The 17,682-nt window shown below is 44.4% G+C and overlaps 1 protein-coding gene across 1 annotated transcript in view; it reads right to left on the bottom strand.

The window, feature by feature from the left end:
• Window positions 1–17,682, bottom strand: part of PTPRT (protein tyrosine phosphatase receptor type T) — a 1,068,951-nt gene that overhangs the window by 198,264 nt on the left and 853,005 nt on the right. The window contains exons 13-14 of the mRNA XM_032419927.1: window positions 15,270–15,306; window positions 1,298–1,354 (exon numbers count right to left, since the gene is read on the bottom strand). Of these exons, the coding sequence (XP_032275818.1) occupies window positions 1,298–1,354; window positions 15,270–15,306 (94 nt within the window). The remainder of the gene's footprint in view (window positions 1–1,297; window positions 1,355–15,269; window positions 15,307–17,682) is intronic.

Below are 17,682 nucleotides of genomic sequence, written 5' to 3'. Positions count from 1 at the left end.
ACCCGCCAGAGGCCCCTGTGGGCTCAGGCTGCCACAGGCCTCCACATCCTGCCCTAGCTGCCTTCCTGCCTTTCCTTCCTCGGAGAACACCCCTCAATGAGTCATTTGCCAGGACTCCCTATCTCAGGCTCCGTGTGTACAGAGCCCAGCCTAAGACATTCACTAGCAGTGATATTTCTGACTTTGGGGAAGGGGGTGGACAGAAGTGGACCGTGAGGTACTGGATGGCCAGACTCCTGTCATCCCTGCCAGCCACACCCCCTTTCCCACCGTGACAAAGTAGCCGGTCAGGGACTAGTAGAAAGGAGGCCACTGTCTGAGCAACCACTCTGAGAGAGGTGACAGGTAATGATTTGAAATTATCAGAGACTTCCACTGACAAGAAAGGGCCCTGAAGTAGCATCTCTAGGTCAGTGGGGTCTCTTTCGTCTGTAGGGCCTGCCATGGGCATCAGCCGCTGACACAGGTGGGCTCTGCATCCCAGTCTTTGAAGAGTGGCAGATGTTTATGGGAAATACAATCAAACTACAGCGTGTTCCAGGAAAGGGGCTGGTATCTCCCTCACACAAATACCTACTCTAGGTTGGGCACTTCCACATAAGCCCTTTCACACTCATTATCTTGTATGGTCTTGGAACACACCTCCAGAAGACTCTGCATGTGCAGATTCTAGAAGCAAATGGTGCCCCCTAAGAGGGAGCCGTTATGATTCCTGCTTAACACATAGGAGAGGTGGGGACCATCACATTTCAAGGGCTTGTCCAGCACACAGGGGAGGCCTGGGATCATAGCCAGATCTACTCATGTCCTAAGCACAGATATAGTAGGCCCACTTCTTCCCTAACCTCAGACCACAGCTCAGTTGTCACTTCCCGGGACACACGCTCTTAGCTCCAGGTATGCGTGTGTGTTTCTTTTGAACACCACGCACCTCTCCTTTGTAGCCCCCCTCATGGTTACAGTTGTACATTGATCAGTGTGGCTCTCTCCCTTCCCAGAAAGGCACAGAAACATGTCTTCCTTTCCTCATCATTGTATCCCTCCATGCCTAGAACAGTGCCTGGCACATAGTAGGTACTTAGTAAGCATCAGTACAATGGATGAGTGGATAGATGCATGGATGGAGGGAAAGATGGAGAGATGCGTAGGTGGGTGAATGGGTAGGTGGGTGAATGTGTGGATGGGTGGGTGGCATGGAGGGACTGCCAGTTCCTCTCTGGTGCACCTGGCCCGGAGGACGCCCTGAGCGTGAGCCACTCTCAACCCCTTCCCACCCGCCCAGGGCTCTGGTGGTCACCTGTGGTGAGGAGGCAGAGTGGAGTCCCCGGGGTCACCTGGGCGCTGCCCATTGGTGCTGACCACAAGGAAGCCAGTCCCCAGGCAGCATGCAGAAAAGAAGGAGAGAAAGAAACACACATGAAAACGTGTGGCACCGTGAACAAAACTACAGTTCTTGTGGCTCTGAAGAGCTCACGCTAAACAGCAAAAGAACATTGTGTTCTAACAAAACAAGGCCTGAAATAGATTTTTAAAAATGAAACAAGAATAAGAGTCAGCATTTATCAAGCACCCACGACATGCCAGGTACTCTGCCAGGTACCTCACGTCCAATGCTTCTAAGACTGAGAGCAACCCAGAAAGGTCAATTTTATTATAAACGAACCCCCATCATCTTTCCACTCTGTGTTTTCTCTCTCAGTCTCTGCTTTCTTAGTAAATGGTGGCCCCACCCACGTGGCGGCTCAGTCTAGCAATCTGGGAGTCATCCTTCGCCTCTCCTTTTTACTGACCTCCCACTTCTAATCACTCAGCATGCCTCAGTAATTCTTCTCCAGGAAAGCTCTCGAAGTCTCTTTCTCTCCAATCTCATTTCTACTTGGTTCAAGCCACCCTCACGCTTCACTTGGGATTGCTTAAAATACCAGCCTCCTTGCTGGTCTTCCTGCCTCCGGTCTTGCCCCCTTTTCAATTTACCTTCCACCCTACAGCTGAAAAGCATCAGTAAGGGAAACCTCAGAGCCCCTCCCCCAGCTCGCAGACCCTCAATGATGAGATCCTTGCCTGTCCCTCCACACTCTCTGCCCCAAGGGCAACGAAATCCTCTCCGTTATCAACAGCCCCCCATGTTCTTGTCTGTAAGCCTTACCCAGGCTTGTCACCTTGTGTGGAATACACTCCCTTCCTACCCCTTTACCCGACTGGCAACTCCTCATCCTTCAGGAATCAGTTAGGAAATGCTTTCTTGGGAGTCTTTGGTGTCTCACTTTGTGTGGGGCAGATACCCCGCTCTGTCTTCCCATAACACCCTAGTCTTCCTTTCTCACAGCGATAACCCTGCCCTGTTATTAGTGGCTGTCTTTTCCTCGACTCTGTAAGCTCCCTGAAGGTAGTCACCATGTTTCATTTACTAAGCACTCCTGTGACCTTGTCTTGTACCTGGCACGTAGTAGGGACTCTGTGGACATTTGTTGAATAAATGAATGAATGAGTGAAGAAATGAATCAGAGCACCGATATAACTTGCTCAACGTCTCAGAACTAGTAACCGGCAGAGGCAGTATTTAAACCCTGGTTTGCAAGACTAATGCTCCTGGCCCTCTGAAACCGACTACTTGTCTCTGTAAAGAGAATGATATAAAAGGCAGGAAGGTGTCTTATGCTTGGAGAAAACCTGCATGTTCCTCTAGTGATTCATCAACAAAACTGTATAAAGCCCTTATGCAAAATGGAGAGAGAGGTAGGGCGTTCCAGACCAACTGATAAACAGGAAGTACATAATTTCAACAAAAATCACACAAATAGCAAGCTTGAGCAATGTCGTGAAATACTATAAAATATAACTGCCAGTCGCAATGTCCACAATAGCCAAACTGTGGAAAGAGCCAAGATGTCCATCGACAGATGAATGGATAAAGAAGATGTGGTGTATATATATACAATGGAATATTATGCAGCCATCAAAAGGAATGAAATCTTGCCATTTGCAATGACGTGGATGGAACTGGAGGGTATTATGCTGAGCGAAATAAGTCAATCAGAGGAAGACATGTATCATATGATCTCACTGATATGAGGAATTCTTAATCTCAGGAAACAAACTGAGGGTTGCTGGAGTGGTAGGGGGTGGGAGGGATGGGGTGACTGGGTGATAGACATTGGGGAGGGTATATGCTATGGTGAGCGCTGTGAATTATGCAAGACTGTTGAATCACAGATCTGTACCTCTGAAACAAATAATACATTATATGTTAAAAAAAAAAAGAAGATAGCAGGAGGGGAAGAATGAAGGGGGAGAAATTGGAGGGGGAGACGAACCATGAGAGACTATGGACTCTGAAAAACAAACTGAGGGTTCTAGAGGGGAGGGGGCGGGGGGATGGGTTGGCCTGGTGGTGGGTATTAAAGAGGGCACATTCTGCATGGAGCACTGGGTGTTATGCACAAACAATGAATCATGGAACATTACATCAAAAAGTTATGATGTAATGTATGGTGATTAACATAACATAATAAAAAAAATATAACTGCCAGTCAACTGTCATCGTAATATTCCTCCCTTACTGGTACGGGGAGCTTCACCATTTTCAAAGCATGTGCTAAGTCAGAGGTCAGTAAACTGTGGCTCGTGGGTCAAATCCGGGTTCTCACTGTTCCCTGTGTGGCCATGTGAACTAGGAATGGTTTTTACATTTTTAAATGGGGTGCTATTTTATTTTAATTTTTATGTATTATTTTTCATTTTTTATTTAAATTTGATTTTAGTTAACATAAAGAGTATTATTAGTTTCAGGGGTAGAATTTAGTGATTCCTCAGTTGGGGGAAATAAAAGCAAAAAGAAGATTAATATTTTATGACACATGAAAATTATATAAAATTAATATTTCAGTGTCCATAAATAAAGTTTTATTGGAACATGGTCAAGCTCATTTTATATTTCTCATCTATGGCTGCTTTCTGTGCTACCATGACAAAGTTGAGCAGGTGTGACAGAGACCACATGGCCTGCAAAACTGAAAATATTTACTATCTGGCCCTTTACAGAACAGTTTGCCAACCCCTATTCTAAGTGGCTATTTTTATTAATTTTTCCGCACCCGTGGAGGTAGGCAGGACATGGCTCACATGTCAGAAGAAGAAACAGAAGGCTTGAGAGAGGACATGACTCCAGTGCTCCCACATGGCCTGTTTCAGTGGCTTCCTACCTGTTCTCCCCCATGGTCTTGCCTTGTCTGTGCCCCAGAACCCCATCTCTGATCCATCTTCTAAGGCGGTCTGCTTAAGCACCTCCAAGGGCTCCCACAGTCTCAGGACCATGTTCATATATGTGCTACAGGGCTACACAGAGTCCTTGGTGTCCTGGCCTTGCTTGCTACTTCAGCCCCACCTCTGATCACTCCTGGCCTCTGGTCACATTGGCATCTATCCCTTTGCTTTGACCCATTCAAGTTCAGTGGCATGCTTTCTTGCCTCCAATGATCTGCACATGCTACTTCCTCAACCCAGAAGACCTCCCTGCCTTACTCTCCAGCCTTGTTCAATATAATAACTGTCACTCTTTCAAAACTTGTCTCAGCAACCATGTACCTGAGAAGGCACACCCTAAACTGATTTAGGTTTCCCTTCTCTGCTCCCACAGCATCCTAGATTTACCTTCATCACGTACTTAATCATGCCGTATTGATATAATTTATCTGTTTGCTGTTCTCCCACTAGCTATTTGTGGAGTGTTTATTATAAGCTCAGCATTACACGAAGCACTTTATATGCATTGGCCCATTAAATTCTTACGTTAGCCCTATGAAATATGTGGTGTTATTGTCACTGTTTTACAGATGGGGAAACCAAGACACAGAGCAGTTAAATGCCTTTTCCAGCCTAGAATCAAAGACTGTCCAAATCCAAAGACAAAGTTCTTAACCTCTCTGGGACAAGAGGCCACAATCAATAGTAAGTTGCACTCAATATATGTTTATTGAGAACTAAATGAATAAACGAAATTCTGGTTTAGTATTTACCTACTAGCTGTGTCACTTTCTCTACCTATAGTTTCAATTTCTTTACCTATAAAATGGGAATAATAATAAGTATCTCATGAAGTTCTTTTAAGGAATAAATGTAAAACAGTTGAAGCCTGGTTGACAGGCCCAGAGGAGTCTCCCCACCTTACCAATCTAGGGCTACAACTCTGCCGAGCAAGAGTGCTCAGCTATGAGGGGCAGAAACAGAGGTATAGATGGACAGGTGGTGTTGGGATGGGAAGAGGTTTTCCCAGTGCGTGGAATAGCAGAAGATAAGTGATGGATCATGGGTCTCAGCAGGACACAAAGGGAAGTCAAAACAGGAAAGGGGCTCATACCTTTTGTGTAGATGACTAGTGTTTCCTGGTGCCTGGCCTATCTCTCCTTCTTAGGCACACAGAAGAATCCAAGTCCCATCAACACCATGTAAGTGGAAGTGACACAAGTCATTTCTAAGTGAGGTATTCAAGATCCAGGTTACTAACCCCATACCTTCTCTTTCCCTGCTGTGGAGTCTGTTGAGGCCGCATATATTCTAGATGGCATAACAACAAAGAAAATTTTCTGGTATTAAGCTACTGATATTTGGGTATTCATCTGTTATTGCAGCAAAGCCTTTCCTATCCCAAATAATCCAGCAGAAGAAAAGGTAGTAGTCCCTTGCCTTCTCTTCTATCACCTGGTTGCCCCATCATACAGCTTTTCTATTAGAGGATTCATGACTCCACTCTCTCCATACCTCCAGCCTATGTTCATATATATTTATATGAAAATTAATTAATTAATGAAAATAGTAAGACCGTGCAAAGAAGAAGGAGGTCAGAATGCTGAGTGCCTCAGACTTCCTTTCTTTTATTCCCTTCTAAGGCAAAGAATGTTGAGTAGAGAGAGATACTGATGGGCTAAATATGACACTGGAGCTGATAATGCTGAAGACTAACTTCTTGGTTTATCGGCTTCAATCTATTATAGTAATGTAGAAGGCTGAGGGTTCTTTGTGGCACCAGGTCTGCTACAGATTCCAGGACTTAGCCTGGACACTGCTGAAGAGAGACAAAAGACCCATCACACCCTAAAGATTCCACTATCAACTATTACTGGAAAAGAGGCATGGGAAGGGTTTAACAGACTCTGACAGTGGCTCATAGAATCTCACCCAGTCTACGTCACTGACAAGATTCAAAATGGTGCCCTGGGAATGCCATAAGCTTTGGAGTTAGAGCTACAATTCTGTGGATCCTTGAGGTCTTTATTCAACCCTTCTGAGCTTCTACTGCTTCATTTCTTAAGTAAGGGTAATAAGCATGACCACTATTTATTTAGTGTGTAATACATGCCAGACTTTGATTCTTTTTTTTTTTTTTTTAGATCACATTGTAAACTTGTAAACTCATGTCAGCATACACAGCCTTGTGACTGGCACACAGTAGATGGTGATTTTCACTAAGCCCCTTCACAACCCCCTCCTTCAACACTACATTGAAACCCCATCAGAGAAAGCGCTAATGGAGCTTTCTTCTATTTCTAGCCCTTGTCTTCAGCCTACCCAGATTTTCCCCTTTCTTTGACTCATAATTTTAAAAGGCCTCCTATTCCCTTTGTAAGATGCAATTGCTTTGGAGCATCAGATTCGAGCTAAGGTCAACTCAGGTGTCTCAGGTCTTGTGTAGATAATTCTAATTTCTAGTTCACAGGGATGAATTGAGACTTCCCAGTGACATGCTTGAAGCACAGCTGTTGGTTGTGGTTTTGGTTTTCCTGTACTCCATTGCACCAGCTTTGTCTTCCTGAGTGGGGTGTGGAAAAGGTGTGTATGTGTATTGTGGGGGGGGGAGTAATTTGAACAGTCTAGAGAGTAGGGATAGAAGGATAGAAGAAGACTAAGGAGATGTACCAGTGGTTGTAGCAAGGAAAATATTAATGGGTTGGGATATTTGAGTGTCATCTTTAGGTTATTTTTGGTCTACTTATGATATAATTCTCTTCTTCTATCTTGTCACAAAACCTTCAGGAAAAGCCACATTATTCCTTTGGCATTTTGGGGCCTAGAGAACACTGGGTGAGAACAAAAGGGGCCAAGGGTCAAGGCGACCTTGTCACACTCAAGCAATTCTGAGAACCTCCATTGTGGAAAATTCACCTCATTGGGCTTGCATAGGGAAAAACAGCACTACCCTACCCTAACCCCCAAAGCACACACCCTGGGCTTTCCCCTCTGAAAGTCTGGTAGGATTTCTAAGGACTGAACAATAGCCAAGAGCTTTCCAATAGACTGATTCACTATAGTCTACCTCTCATAAATAGGGTCTCGACTCCAGCTACCATAGCTAGATTTGGGCATCCTGTGGTCCTGAGTCCCTCCTGAAACTGCTGGGTAGATGAGGAGAAAAGAAAAAGTGCTACAGTCAAAGGCTAGCGGGTACATGAGCAAAATGCTACACTTAGTCAATAAAAATATGATTGCTATGTAGAATCTCATCTAAACACAACAACCCTTAGTTGAAGAGGTTAAATACTAAGAGCTGAGGCCAGCATCATTCCTGTGCCTCTGTTTCTGCACTTTGGATCTAGCCTGAGTTCATTTGATAAACATGTGATCTGTGGAATTGTATAAGAAATGACTAGAGTCCAGGCTTTGGCTTTTCTTCCTTAGAGAACAGCAGTGAGAGGCTTGGGCCTCTGGGTCTCTTATCAGAGAAGTTTCAGAAGAACGAAGGAGGGAAGCCCAAGATGTTTATCATTTGTTATATTCTTGACCTTTTATGTGCATTATCTAAAATAACTGGGAGAAAGAATTAATGACCTCTGGCCTAAAAGGGGTGTGATAGACTCATAGGGGATTGATTTATCCAAGGTCAAAGAGTTAAGTTTTGGATGTGGGATTTGAATCCAGGTGACTCTAATTCCCCATTATTCCATGCAACCTCTCAAAGAAGCTTCATATAAGATAGAACTTCCATATAGAATTGGATTAACAGAAGAGGGGAGGGCAGGCAGTGGGCATTTCTTATCTGATAGCAGACAATTCCTGCATCGTGCTTGGCTTCTCACACCACCTGTGACATGTTATTCTTATGGATAAGGAATCTGCGGACACATCATTCCCCTTCTTGGCTCCAATCTTAGCATCTGCAAAATGAGGGCATCTCACTGGAGAAGGCGTATTTATTGTCCTGCCAGTCTCTGCAGGGGTGAGAATCCATTATGAAGAGAGAAGAGAAAATGCTGGATGAAATGGTCTACCTCAGGCTTAGCCATTATAAAAAGAAGCCACAATTACAAAAGACCATTGCCTACGCCTCTTGCCTGTTGCCGTTGGGACAATGGTTTTAGTCCATCACTACCACGGGGCAGCATGGGACTATTGGTGACACTGGCCCCTTATCTCATGCTTCATTATTCTGGAGTTCAGCTTTCAGCACCTACTCCGAGGGGGTTGTTTTAATGGGATCGTTAGAGAGTGTTTACTAGATTAAAACTGTGGCTGTCTTCTGCAAAGCAACTCTGCAAATGGCTTTATGGGTTTCCGGATTTATTTTGTCTCAATGACTAGGCTCAGTTTGCAAATCAAATCAAAGCTGATTTTTCTAACTGCCACTCGGGCGCACCCAGCAGGAGTCTGCAGAGCCAGCTGTGTTCCCTGGATGGCTGGTGCCAGACATGGGAGTGCTGCTGCCTGCTGGTGGCGAGAGGTTCCCACAGGGAGAGGGCAGACAAGCAAGTACCTGCTTAACCCTAACCAGGGCAGGCGGACAAAGTCAAAGAAAGCAAATTTTACTTTCTGGAAGGAGAAAAGGCAGACAGGATCTACGTGGCCTCAAAGACTCACTGGCAGAGATAATTGGGAGCCAAATATGGACTCATGATATTGAAGCTCCCTCCAAATGAAGTGTCCCAAGTTTGGAAGGAACTCGTTGGGACAGAAGTGAGGTCCCTGTCACAGCAAGTGGAACTGGACATCAGTTTCTGGCAGAGAAACTGACTGGTATGGTTTTAGAACCGAGCCTCTGGATCGGAAACCATTTTCCCCTTGGCCTGCTCTGAGTCAGAAAGGCATGACCTAAGACGCTCAGGTGCCTCCTTCAGCAGCTGCAGCCTGGAGCAGGGGCATCTTCCACCACATGGGATGATCATCTTCCACAGGAAAGGCTGTTCCCCCCTCCTCCTGAGCTTCAGCACCTTGGAAGCCTAAGTATCCCACCCCAAACTTCTGCGTGCTCCATTTTCTCAAGGGTCACCTCTGAGCAGATTCAGCTTACATCTTCAACCTGGTTCCTAAATTGAGCCCATCCCTCCTCTTCCAGATGAAAGGTAAACATTATTTAATGGGTCTAAATGCACCTCCCCCTTACTTGCCCTGTCTTTACATTTTCTGTTTTAACTACACCATTGTTAAGTAATCTTTGTACTGCCCTCCCTTCAAAGAATGAATAATAGTTCTCTGTTTCTAAACCAAAATTTAATGTTTACCCATTAGCTGAAGTTTTCTCTCTATGGTTCTGAACAAGTTCCCAGAGTACAGTGTCTCAAGCAGAAGGCTTTTAGAATTTTCTTTCAGCTCTTGAATTGGAGGCAATTCCATGATCTTTTTGCTACCCCTCAACCCGATGATGAAACACATCCTCTGTATAAGAAGAGCACTGTGGTAGATGCCACTCTCCCCTTTTCAGGTTGGTGTACCATCCCCCAGCTGCTGTGAGTGTTGAGACTAAGGGCTTATACCTGTGACTTTCTCCAGACACATGTATAGGACTCAGGGTTGCCATTTCCCTTGGAGCCACCTGAGAGATGGAGGGGAGGGAGAAGGGGAAAGGAAGAGGGGGTACCAAGGACTAATTGTTATGGGGGAGGAGGCAGAAATCCGGGTCTTGTTCAAGGCAGAACAACTTTGGAGAAGTTTATACTCCACCCATATCTAGTGTAGGCTTCAATTTACCTGAGGCTAGATTCTTGCTTATCATTTTCTCATTACCTATCCCACTTCCCTCTTTCATTTACAGATTTCTTCCATGAGCCCTCCCTTAATACCATACTGCACCCAAATCCCTGCCCCAGGCTCTGTTTCTAGGGAATCTGTCTTAAGAGAGCTCGCATTTGCCTTCATCTGCTCATTGATAAACTCCACTTCCCCACTATGGTTGAACTCACATTCAGATTCCTCTAAATCTCCAGCCAAAGTTAATCACAGGCAACCCCTGGCTGAGGAACAAGGTGAAGATGAATGTGAATCTGGGGCAGTGCCAGCAAGTCCCCCATCAATGAAAAAGACTGCCTTCAAAGCTTTGGAGGTGAGCTTGTTCTGATCCTAGAATTATCCCCTTTACTAACATATACCAAACTCCCACCCCACGGTCCCTTAGCTGTGCCTTCAATTTGTGGTTCTGTAAATAGTGTCCCCTGGTGATATGTGAATCTATCCACTAAATCCTCCCTAAATACAGGGGACTTGGCCCTTTACAGGGGCTTTGGCCGGGGGTGTGGCTCTTCTCACAGTCTGAGGTGTTCAGTCAGCTGGCCTCCCAAATCCTACCCTTGGTTCTGGTCGTATGCAATTCCCAGTGTTAGGTGAGAAGGGGTGATGATGGACAGGGAGACACAAAGCCTCCTATACTATACCAGTCCCAGAGACGCAGAGCCCCAGATGATGGCCCAGGGCCATATATGCCATTATTGCCTGAGCCTTTGGCACCATTGATACTTTAGTCCCCATTCACTACATTTCACTCCTCTTTGGAAGCACTAATCACAATCATAACTCCACTATTATCTGTTAAAATCATTCATGTAAGGTCTGTTTCCACACTAGACTAGGAGCTCCGTGAGGACAGGAACCATGTCTGCTGATTCACCACAAAACCATAGTTCCTTTCAAAGTGCCCAGCTCCCAGATGCTGAGTGAGCTGACTATGCAGAGGAAAGAACATTCATTGACAGTAATTTTACCCAAAACACTTTGGAGTACAACACTTATACGCTTGCTGTATCACCTGATCCTCTAACAAACTGGAGGGTAAAGGTCTTCATGTGCTGGAGCTGGCTCGTACCAGCTTGCTAGAGCTAACTGTTAAACATTCTTGACTTTTTTGCAAGCCAGTTGTTAAATCATTAGTAACTTGATTGAACATGGTGGGGATATTTATATCCTGGAGATCAACAAAGACTATAAATAAGAGGTTTTCTTTTACAAAGAGCAGGTTTATCATCAAAGCACTGGTAGTAGGTGTGTTAAAAAATGTTCTGTAAATGAATAGATGGGCATAACTTTAAATATGGTGCCTCTGAGTTTCAGGAAGATGAAGTGAGACTTTTAAGGTCTCTCACCCTTGCTATAGTGAGATGCTGGCTTCATGCATTTACTCATTTCAGCAGGCATTTTTGAAGTGCCAATAATGTGCCAGGAACTTCCTGCCATGGCAAAATGTGATGGAGAAATTAGTAGTTAAGACCAAGGAGCTCCTCAAGAGAGATCCTCTCAATCAGCAGTGATGGTGCCTACCCCAGGAGGTGGGCCCTACTCAGACCCCAGAAACATGACTGGATCAGGACCTGATACATCATGTGGGGTCTGAGAGGGGTCCTGCTGTCACAGACCTAGCCATTTGGTGTGTACAGATGGCCCACGGTATTTACCCTCTGTCCAGGGCTCCTTCCACAGAACCTGCAGATCCTCTGCCCAAAGCAGCCTCACTGAGCTTCCCAAGGGAACAGCAGTCAAATCTAGACCTCAGCTCACCACCAGAGGCCCCTCTGACAGGGCTAGTTCCTGCTCTCCTTGCACACCCTTAAAAGCTATTGGGATTATACCATGAGTAAAGAATAGTCAGAGGCTCCAATGGAAACCACATGGACACTACCCCTAACTGTATGGGTCCTGCTATGGGTTGAACTATGTGTCCATCCCCCAATTCATATGTTGAAATCCCAACCCCCAGTGTCTCCAAATGTAACATCTACAAACCCTATATTCAGAATGTCTCAGAATATAGGGTTTGTGGATGTAATTAGTTAGTTAACTTAGGATGAGGTTAAACTAGAGTAGGGTGGGCTCCTAATGTAACCATACCAGTCCCCATAAAAAAGGGGAAACCTGGACACAAGATGCCCAGAGGGAGAATGCCATGAAAGATGAAAAACCAAGGAATATCAAAGATTGCCAGCAGCTAGGGGAGAGGCATGGATCAGATCCTTCCCTCATAGTCTTCAAAGGAACCAGCCCTACTGATAACCTTGACCTTAGTCTTCTAGCCTCCAGAACTATGAGACAAGAAATTTCGTTATGAAGTCACTCAGCTGGTGGTACAGCAGCCAGAGAAAACTAACCCAGGTCCCTTACTTTGCAACTCTCTAAACTGGGCAGTACTACATTAGAGTTTGGGTGACTAATAGGGATGTTAAAGACAGACAAGAGTTAGAGCTCCAGGCTGGAGCCAGGTGTGGAATCTAGCAGAAGAGGGGCTGCACTTGGGGTCAGGGCAGAATGACCCTGCCTGAGTGCTGGGGACTGTTACATTCTGCCTGTGAACCCTCCAGTTCTGCGGGACTCACAGTTGGCTATAGACACCATCTGGAATCACCAGAATCAGGGACAGAACACCAGCCAGCTGCTCCATCACCAGCGCAGTGGCCTCAAGTTTGCACATGTGATCACACTCCAGAGGCTAGATGCCTACTGGCAGCCCCGCAAGGAAGGCGCCATGATGACAGGGACATGGAAGCGTGTGGAGGGAGCTGGGTGGCCAGTGGAATATGCCACTGGCACTTCATCAACCTCCGACGCCTGCAGGATTCCCACTATCTTATTTTCCTCTGTTAAAAGGAAAACCCACAAAGTGGGAAATCTGATTCAGGAAAGAGATGGGTCAAATATGGCTTCCTGGCCTTAGATCCTTGATACAGAGTCCTCATGAACTGTGCACTGATTTAGAGAGGGTTTGCCTTTAACCGACCCTGGATGTTACCAGGCTAACTCAAAGCACAGAGAAGACATTAACCAAATACAGGTCTCCTTTTCTTTGCTTTTTTTTGGCGTTTTTTCAACAAGTAACTTCTTATCTGAGGTGGTGCTGAGAGGGCTAACTCCCTGGACTCCACGAGACTGGCATTGTCCAGCTCTTGGTCCAATTCCAGGTACTCCTAATTTTGTCTCTCTGGGCTGAAGTGACGGCCCTTGCGGACCTGGAAAGTGAGGGTGTCAATCCTTGGAATCTACTTCTGACTCTTTCCTGCCTGGCTAGCACCTGGCCAGCTAGCTGGGCATTCACCTTGTTCCCATCCTTCCATACAACCACATGCTGTATGAGCACACACTCCACTAAGGAAGACTGTGTCCTAAAGCTCAAACAGGAGGAGAAATCCTTATGCTATGAAGAGGTACAAGCTTTCTGCTCTAGCTCTTTAAAGACCACTGCAATTCTCCTGCAGAGGAGCAATGCAGCTCTGGAGAAGTATGGCATGGTGGGCCTCAATGTCTATGATGACAGTAGATCCTGAAATCACCAGGGCAGTAGAGTTTTAATTATTCTCTCGCAAAGTCCCCGTATGTACCTATTGCCCATCCAACCACATGTTCCTGATTCTTAGTTTAGAAAATAAGATCTAACCAACTACCTCTGGGGGGGAGCTTATGTCCCAGACGGTGTCTCTAGAATCTCACAAGCCCATGGAGGGCAGAGCAATTACATCAACTCCTCCCTTGTCTAGAGGTCAAAAGCTGGAGGGGAGCCACGGAGCACCATCACAGTGGGTAAGGAAGGTCTCCCCCTAAGTTTCCTTCCCTCAAACGGCTGCTCTTTTAAGCTGGACACTGCAAATGCTCAGCTGTTCTGCTTGCAGTCTGGAGCTCTGGTGCTCTCCTATAGATGATGTTCTTCCTTCTGGATTATCTGTTTCCTTCAGTGGGGAAGTCTGCCAAGGCCTGTGATTTGTGCCACTTTTGTTTGCAGGCCATCAATTCTCCTTGCCTCACAAAGAGTATTTTATCTTTCTGTCCTAGCCTGAGTTCCTAAGAGCGAACAAGTGAGGGACACGCCGGCCTCTCATGACTTATGTGAAATCAGAGTGAGTTCTTACCACGGTGAGTCCTTAGTGCTTCCATCTTCTCCCTCCTGTATCATCTTCCCTCTTCTGCCTACACACTGAGCTGGTTTTTTTCAAAGTTATGGAAGTCATGAGTGATAGGTCTTCATGTATATTTTGTCAAATAACCTTAGATATTCTCCTCCTTCTCTCTCTCTCTCCCCACTCCCTCAGCTCTTCCTCTTCCTCTACACACGCGTGCATTTTCCTCTGAATGAGTGTGCATGCATGTATATAGTCACATATGTATAGACACACTTGGGTCATCGGCGTTGTTCATGGTTTATACCTATGATTATATGTCTACTTATATTTGTAATTGTCATCTCTGAGGAAGCATCCTATGTAACTATATGCGCTGTCGATAAATGCAGGGAACAACAGAATTGTCCAATTTTGGTGTGTTTATATGGAGAGAATGGCTGTTAAAAATTATCCATTCTATAACAAAAAGATAAACCTGATTTCTAGCCATTCAACCTTGTAATAGGTTAAATGATAACAAACCATTCATTGATTTTTTTTTTTTTTAAAGAGTAATAAACAGAAACATGTACCAATTGAAAGGGCCAGGCAATTCAATTATAATTAGGAAAACAAAAAGTGATGAGCCTGAACAATGCTGCCTTGGTTTTGTGGATAAGTATTGAAAATGCCAACTACGTAACAATGCAGTGTTTGTTTTCTCATTATTAAAGGCACCAACACTATCACCTCATTTGCGAAAGCCAAACCCAGTTGAAAGAAATACAAAGCTCAGAAGATAGGTTTGATAGACATATTTAAAAAATACCCACATAAACACAGACCCAAATATAATGAAAATATATAGCAGAAGAATATTTGAGTAAATTTATATTCACCACTCTACTGATTAATGTACCAGTCCATTCATCCATTCATCTGTCTGTCTGTCCGTCTGTCCATCCACCCATCCATCCATCCATCCATCCATCCATTCACTGATTCAACAAATATTTTTTGAGCTCTTACTATGCTTTAGGAACTATGTTATAAATATATACTGCAAGTATATATTAATACCTAGATTCAAATGACTTCAGTGAAAATAACAATTCTTTTTTATTTTTAGTAATTATTGGCTCAACTTTCCCTGTGTGGCTAGAAGAAGAAATACTTAAACAGCTGAACACAGACAATGATATGCCAACATACCTTTTGTAGCCAGGCGAACGCAGTTGATTTTGGTCTCCTGTGAACAACAAAAGTGAGGTTCCAGTTAATTAGTTGCAGGTTTGATTTGTTATATAAAGAAAAAACATACATATGTATTTTTAATTATAATTTTAAATTTGTCCTTTCCATTTCTTCCCCCATTGGAATCACCTTTTAATTCTATTTCTTCATTTCTTTTCAGGCTAGGCACATACTTGGTTCCTTTCACTTCCTGGCTCCCATCACCTCATAAACTTCTTCCCCAGACAGAACCACTTATAAACACATCAGATACTGCTACTGCATAGCACAGGACAACTTTAACAATGACACTAAGTAAGTACACTGTGGCATGAGTTAGTAGATGGCACCAGGACCATCCTTGGGAACCTATAAATAAATAATGCATCTATCGGCACAGGCTGAAACAGACCCTTGGCAATAGCTCAGTCAATAGGAACGTGTAAGAATCAAACTACAAAGTTCATGTTCAAAAAGTCACTTTGGTCCCCAGATCTTTGGTGAACCTCATGGTTTTCATGGATAATGTGTGTGTGTGCTCGTGTGGCAATCAAATCTTTGCTGGGTAAACTAATTATTGTTGGCTGTTCCCCAAGTGGACAAAATCCATAAACTTGTGATGTTACTGGGCATGCAGCTGAGTTACAGAAGACTGTGTTTAGAAAGAGAATCATTTTAGCCTGCTTTATTGGGATCATCTCCCAGGAGGCCCTGGAACCAGTTAAAAATTCCAGTTTACTAGGCTATACCTCCAGCAACCGTCTGAATGTAGTGTAGCAATGAAAATAAAAGGCAAAGAATGCAAGTGTGTGAGTCTCAAGAATCAAACGTGTGTCCTGCTACTGCTCAGTCATAAGAAATCACAGCATCTTGAAGGCACCTGTGTTAGTCAGGTCTTTGAGGGTTCCTGGACCCAATTCTGTTGTGTGTGTGGGGGGGTGGGTGGAGGGTGGTTCCTCCCCTTCTATAACACCAAGCAATCTTCAGACACCGGCAAGGTATCTGGGAATTCAACTCAGTTCTGACATAGTCTACCTGGAGATGGCATCAGATTCCACAGGTTAAGGGTTCAGTTCTACAAGACTGTCCCCCACACCCTACTTCAGATGCCAGGTGCAAGCCTCAGGCTGTTACCTGTGCTTCTGACCTACCAGCTACAGATTGAAGGTTCCAGTGACCTCCTCCTTAGGTTTGATTAATTTGCTAGAGCAGTTCACAGAACTCAAAGAAACATGTTAGTAGATCACCAGTTTATTGTAAAAGGATGTAACTCAGGAGCAGTCAGATAGAAGAGATGTATAGGGTGAGGTATGTGGGGAGGGGCGCAGAACCTCCATGCCTTTTCCAGAAGTGCTACTCTCCCAATCTTCATGTGATCACCTACCCAGAAGCTCTCTAAACCCAGTCCTTCTGGATTTTTATGGGGGCTTCACTGCATAGTCATTATTGACTTAGTCATTGGTTACTGGCTGATTCAACCTCCAGCCCCTCACCTCTCCCCAGAGGTCCAGTAGGCTGGGGGGGGGGTGGGACTGTGGGACTATGGGACTGAATGTTCTAACCCTCTAATCAGAAGCTGATCCTCCTGGCAACCAGTTCCCTCCTTGGGTGGGGTCCAAAAGTCACCCTCATTAACATAACAAAAGACACCTTTATCACCATTGACACTTAGGAAATTCCAAGGACTGAGGAAACTGTGAGCTAGAAACCAGGGACAAAGACCAAATACACATGAGAAATATATTTTTTGTTATTCAGAAATCACAATCTAAGAAATCACAATATTGCATCAGGGTTATGCAGAAGTATAAAACCCATAAACTTCAGTGGCTAAAAACACTAAAGGTGTATTTCCCACTTAAACCAACATGTCCAATGTAGGTGCATGACTAGGTCTGAAGTGGGGTTGTGGTGGTGGTTGGGGGATACCGTAATCACTGTAGGTCCTCAGAGACCAAGGCTGGTACATCTATTTTTTAATTTTTAAATTAAGAAAAATCTTATTTAAATTCAATTTAGTTAACATATATTATTAGTTTCAGAGATAGAATTTAGTGATTCATCAGTTGCATAAACACCGAGTACTCATTATATCAAGTGCCCTTCTTAATGCCCATCACCCATTTACCCCATTCCCCCACCCACTTCCCCTCTAGCACCCTCAGTTTGTTTCCTATAGTTAAGAGTCTCTTATGGTTTTTATCTTATTTTATTTCTCTTTCCTTTCCCCTCTGTTCATCTGTTGTGTTTCTTAAATTCCACAGGAGTGAAATCATGTGGTATTTGTCTTTCTCTGACTGAATTATTTCACTGAGCATAATACCCTATAGTTCCATCCACATCATTGCAAATGGCAAGACTTCGTTCTTTTTGATGGCTGAATAATATTCCA

The sequence above is a fragment of the Phoca vitulina genome, unplaced genomic scaffold (genome assembly GCF_004348235.1).
Source record: "Phoca vitulina isolate PV1807 unplaced genomic scaffold, GSC_HSeal_1.0 scaffold22, whole genome shotgun sequence".
NCBI lineage: Eukaryota > Metazoa > Chordata > Mammalia > Carnivora > Phocidae > Phoca > Phoca vitulina.
This window is presented reverse-complemented; position numbering and strand designations above follow the sequence as displayed.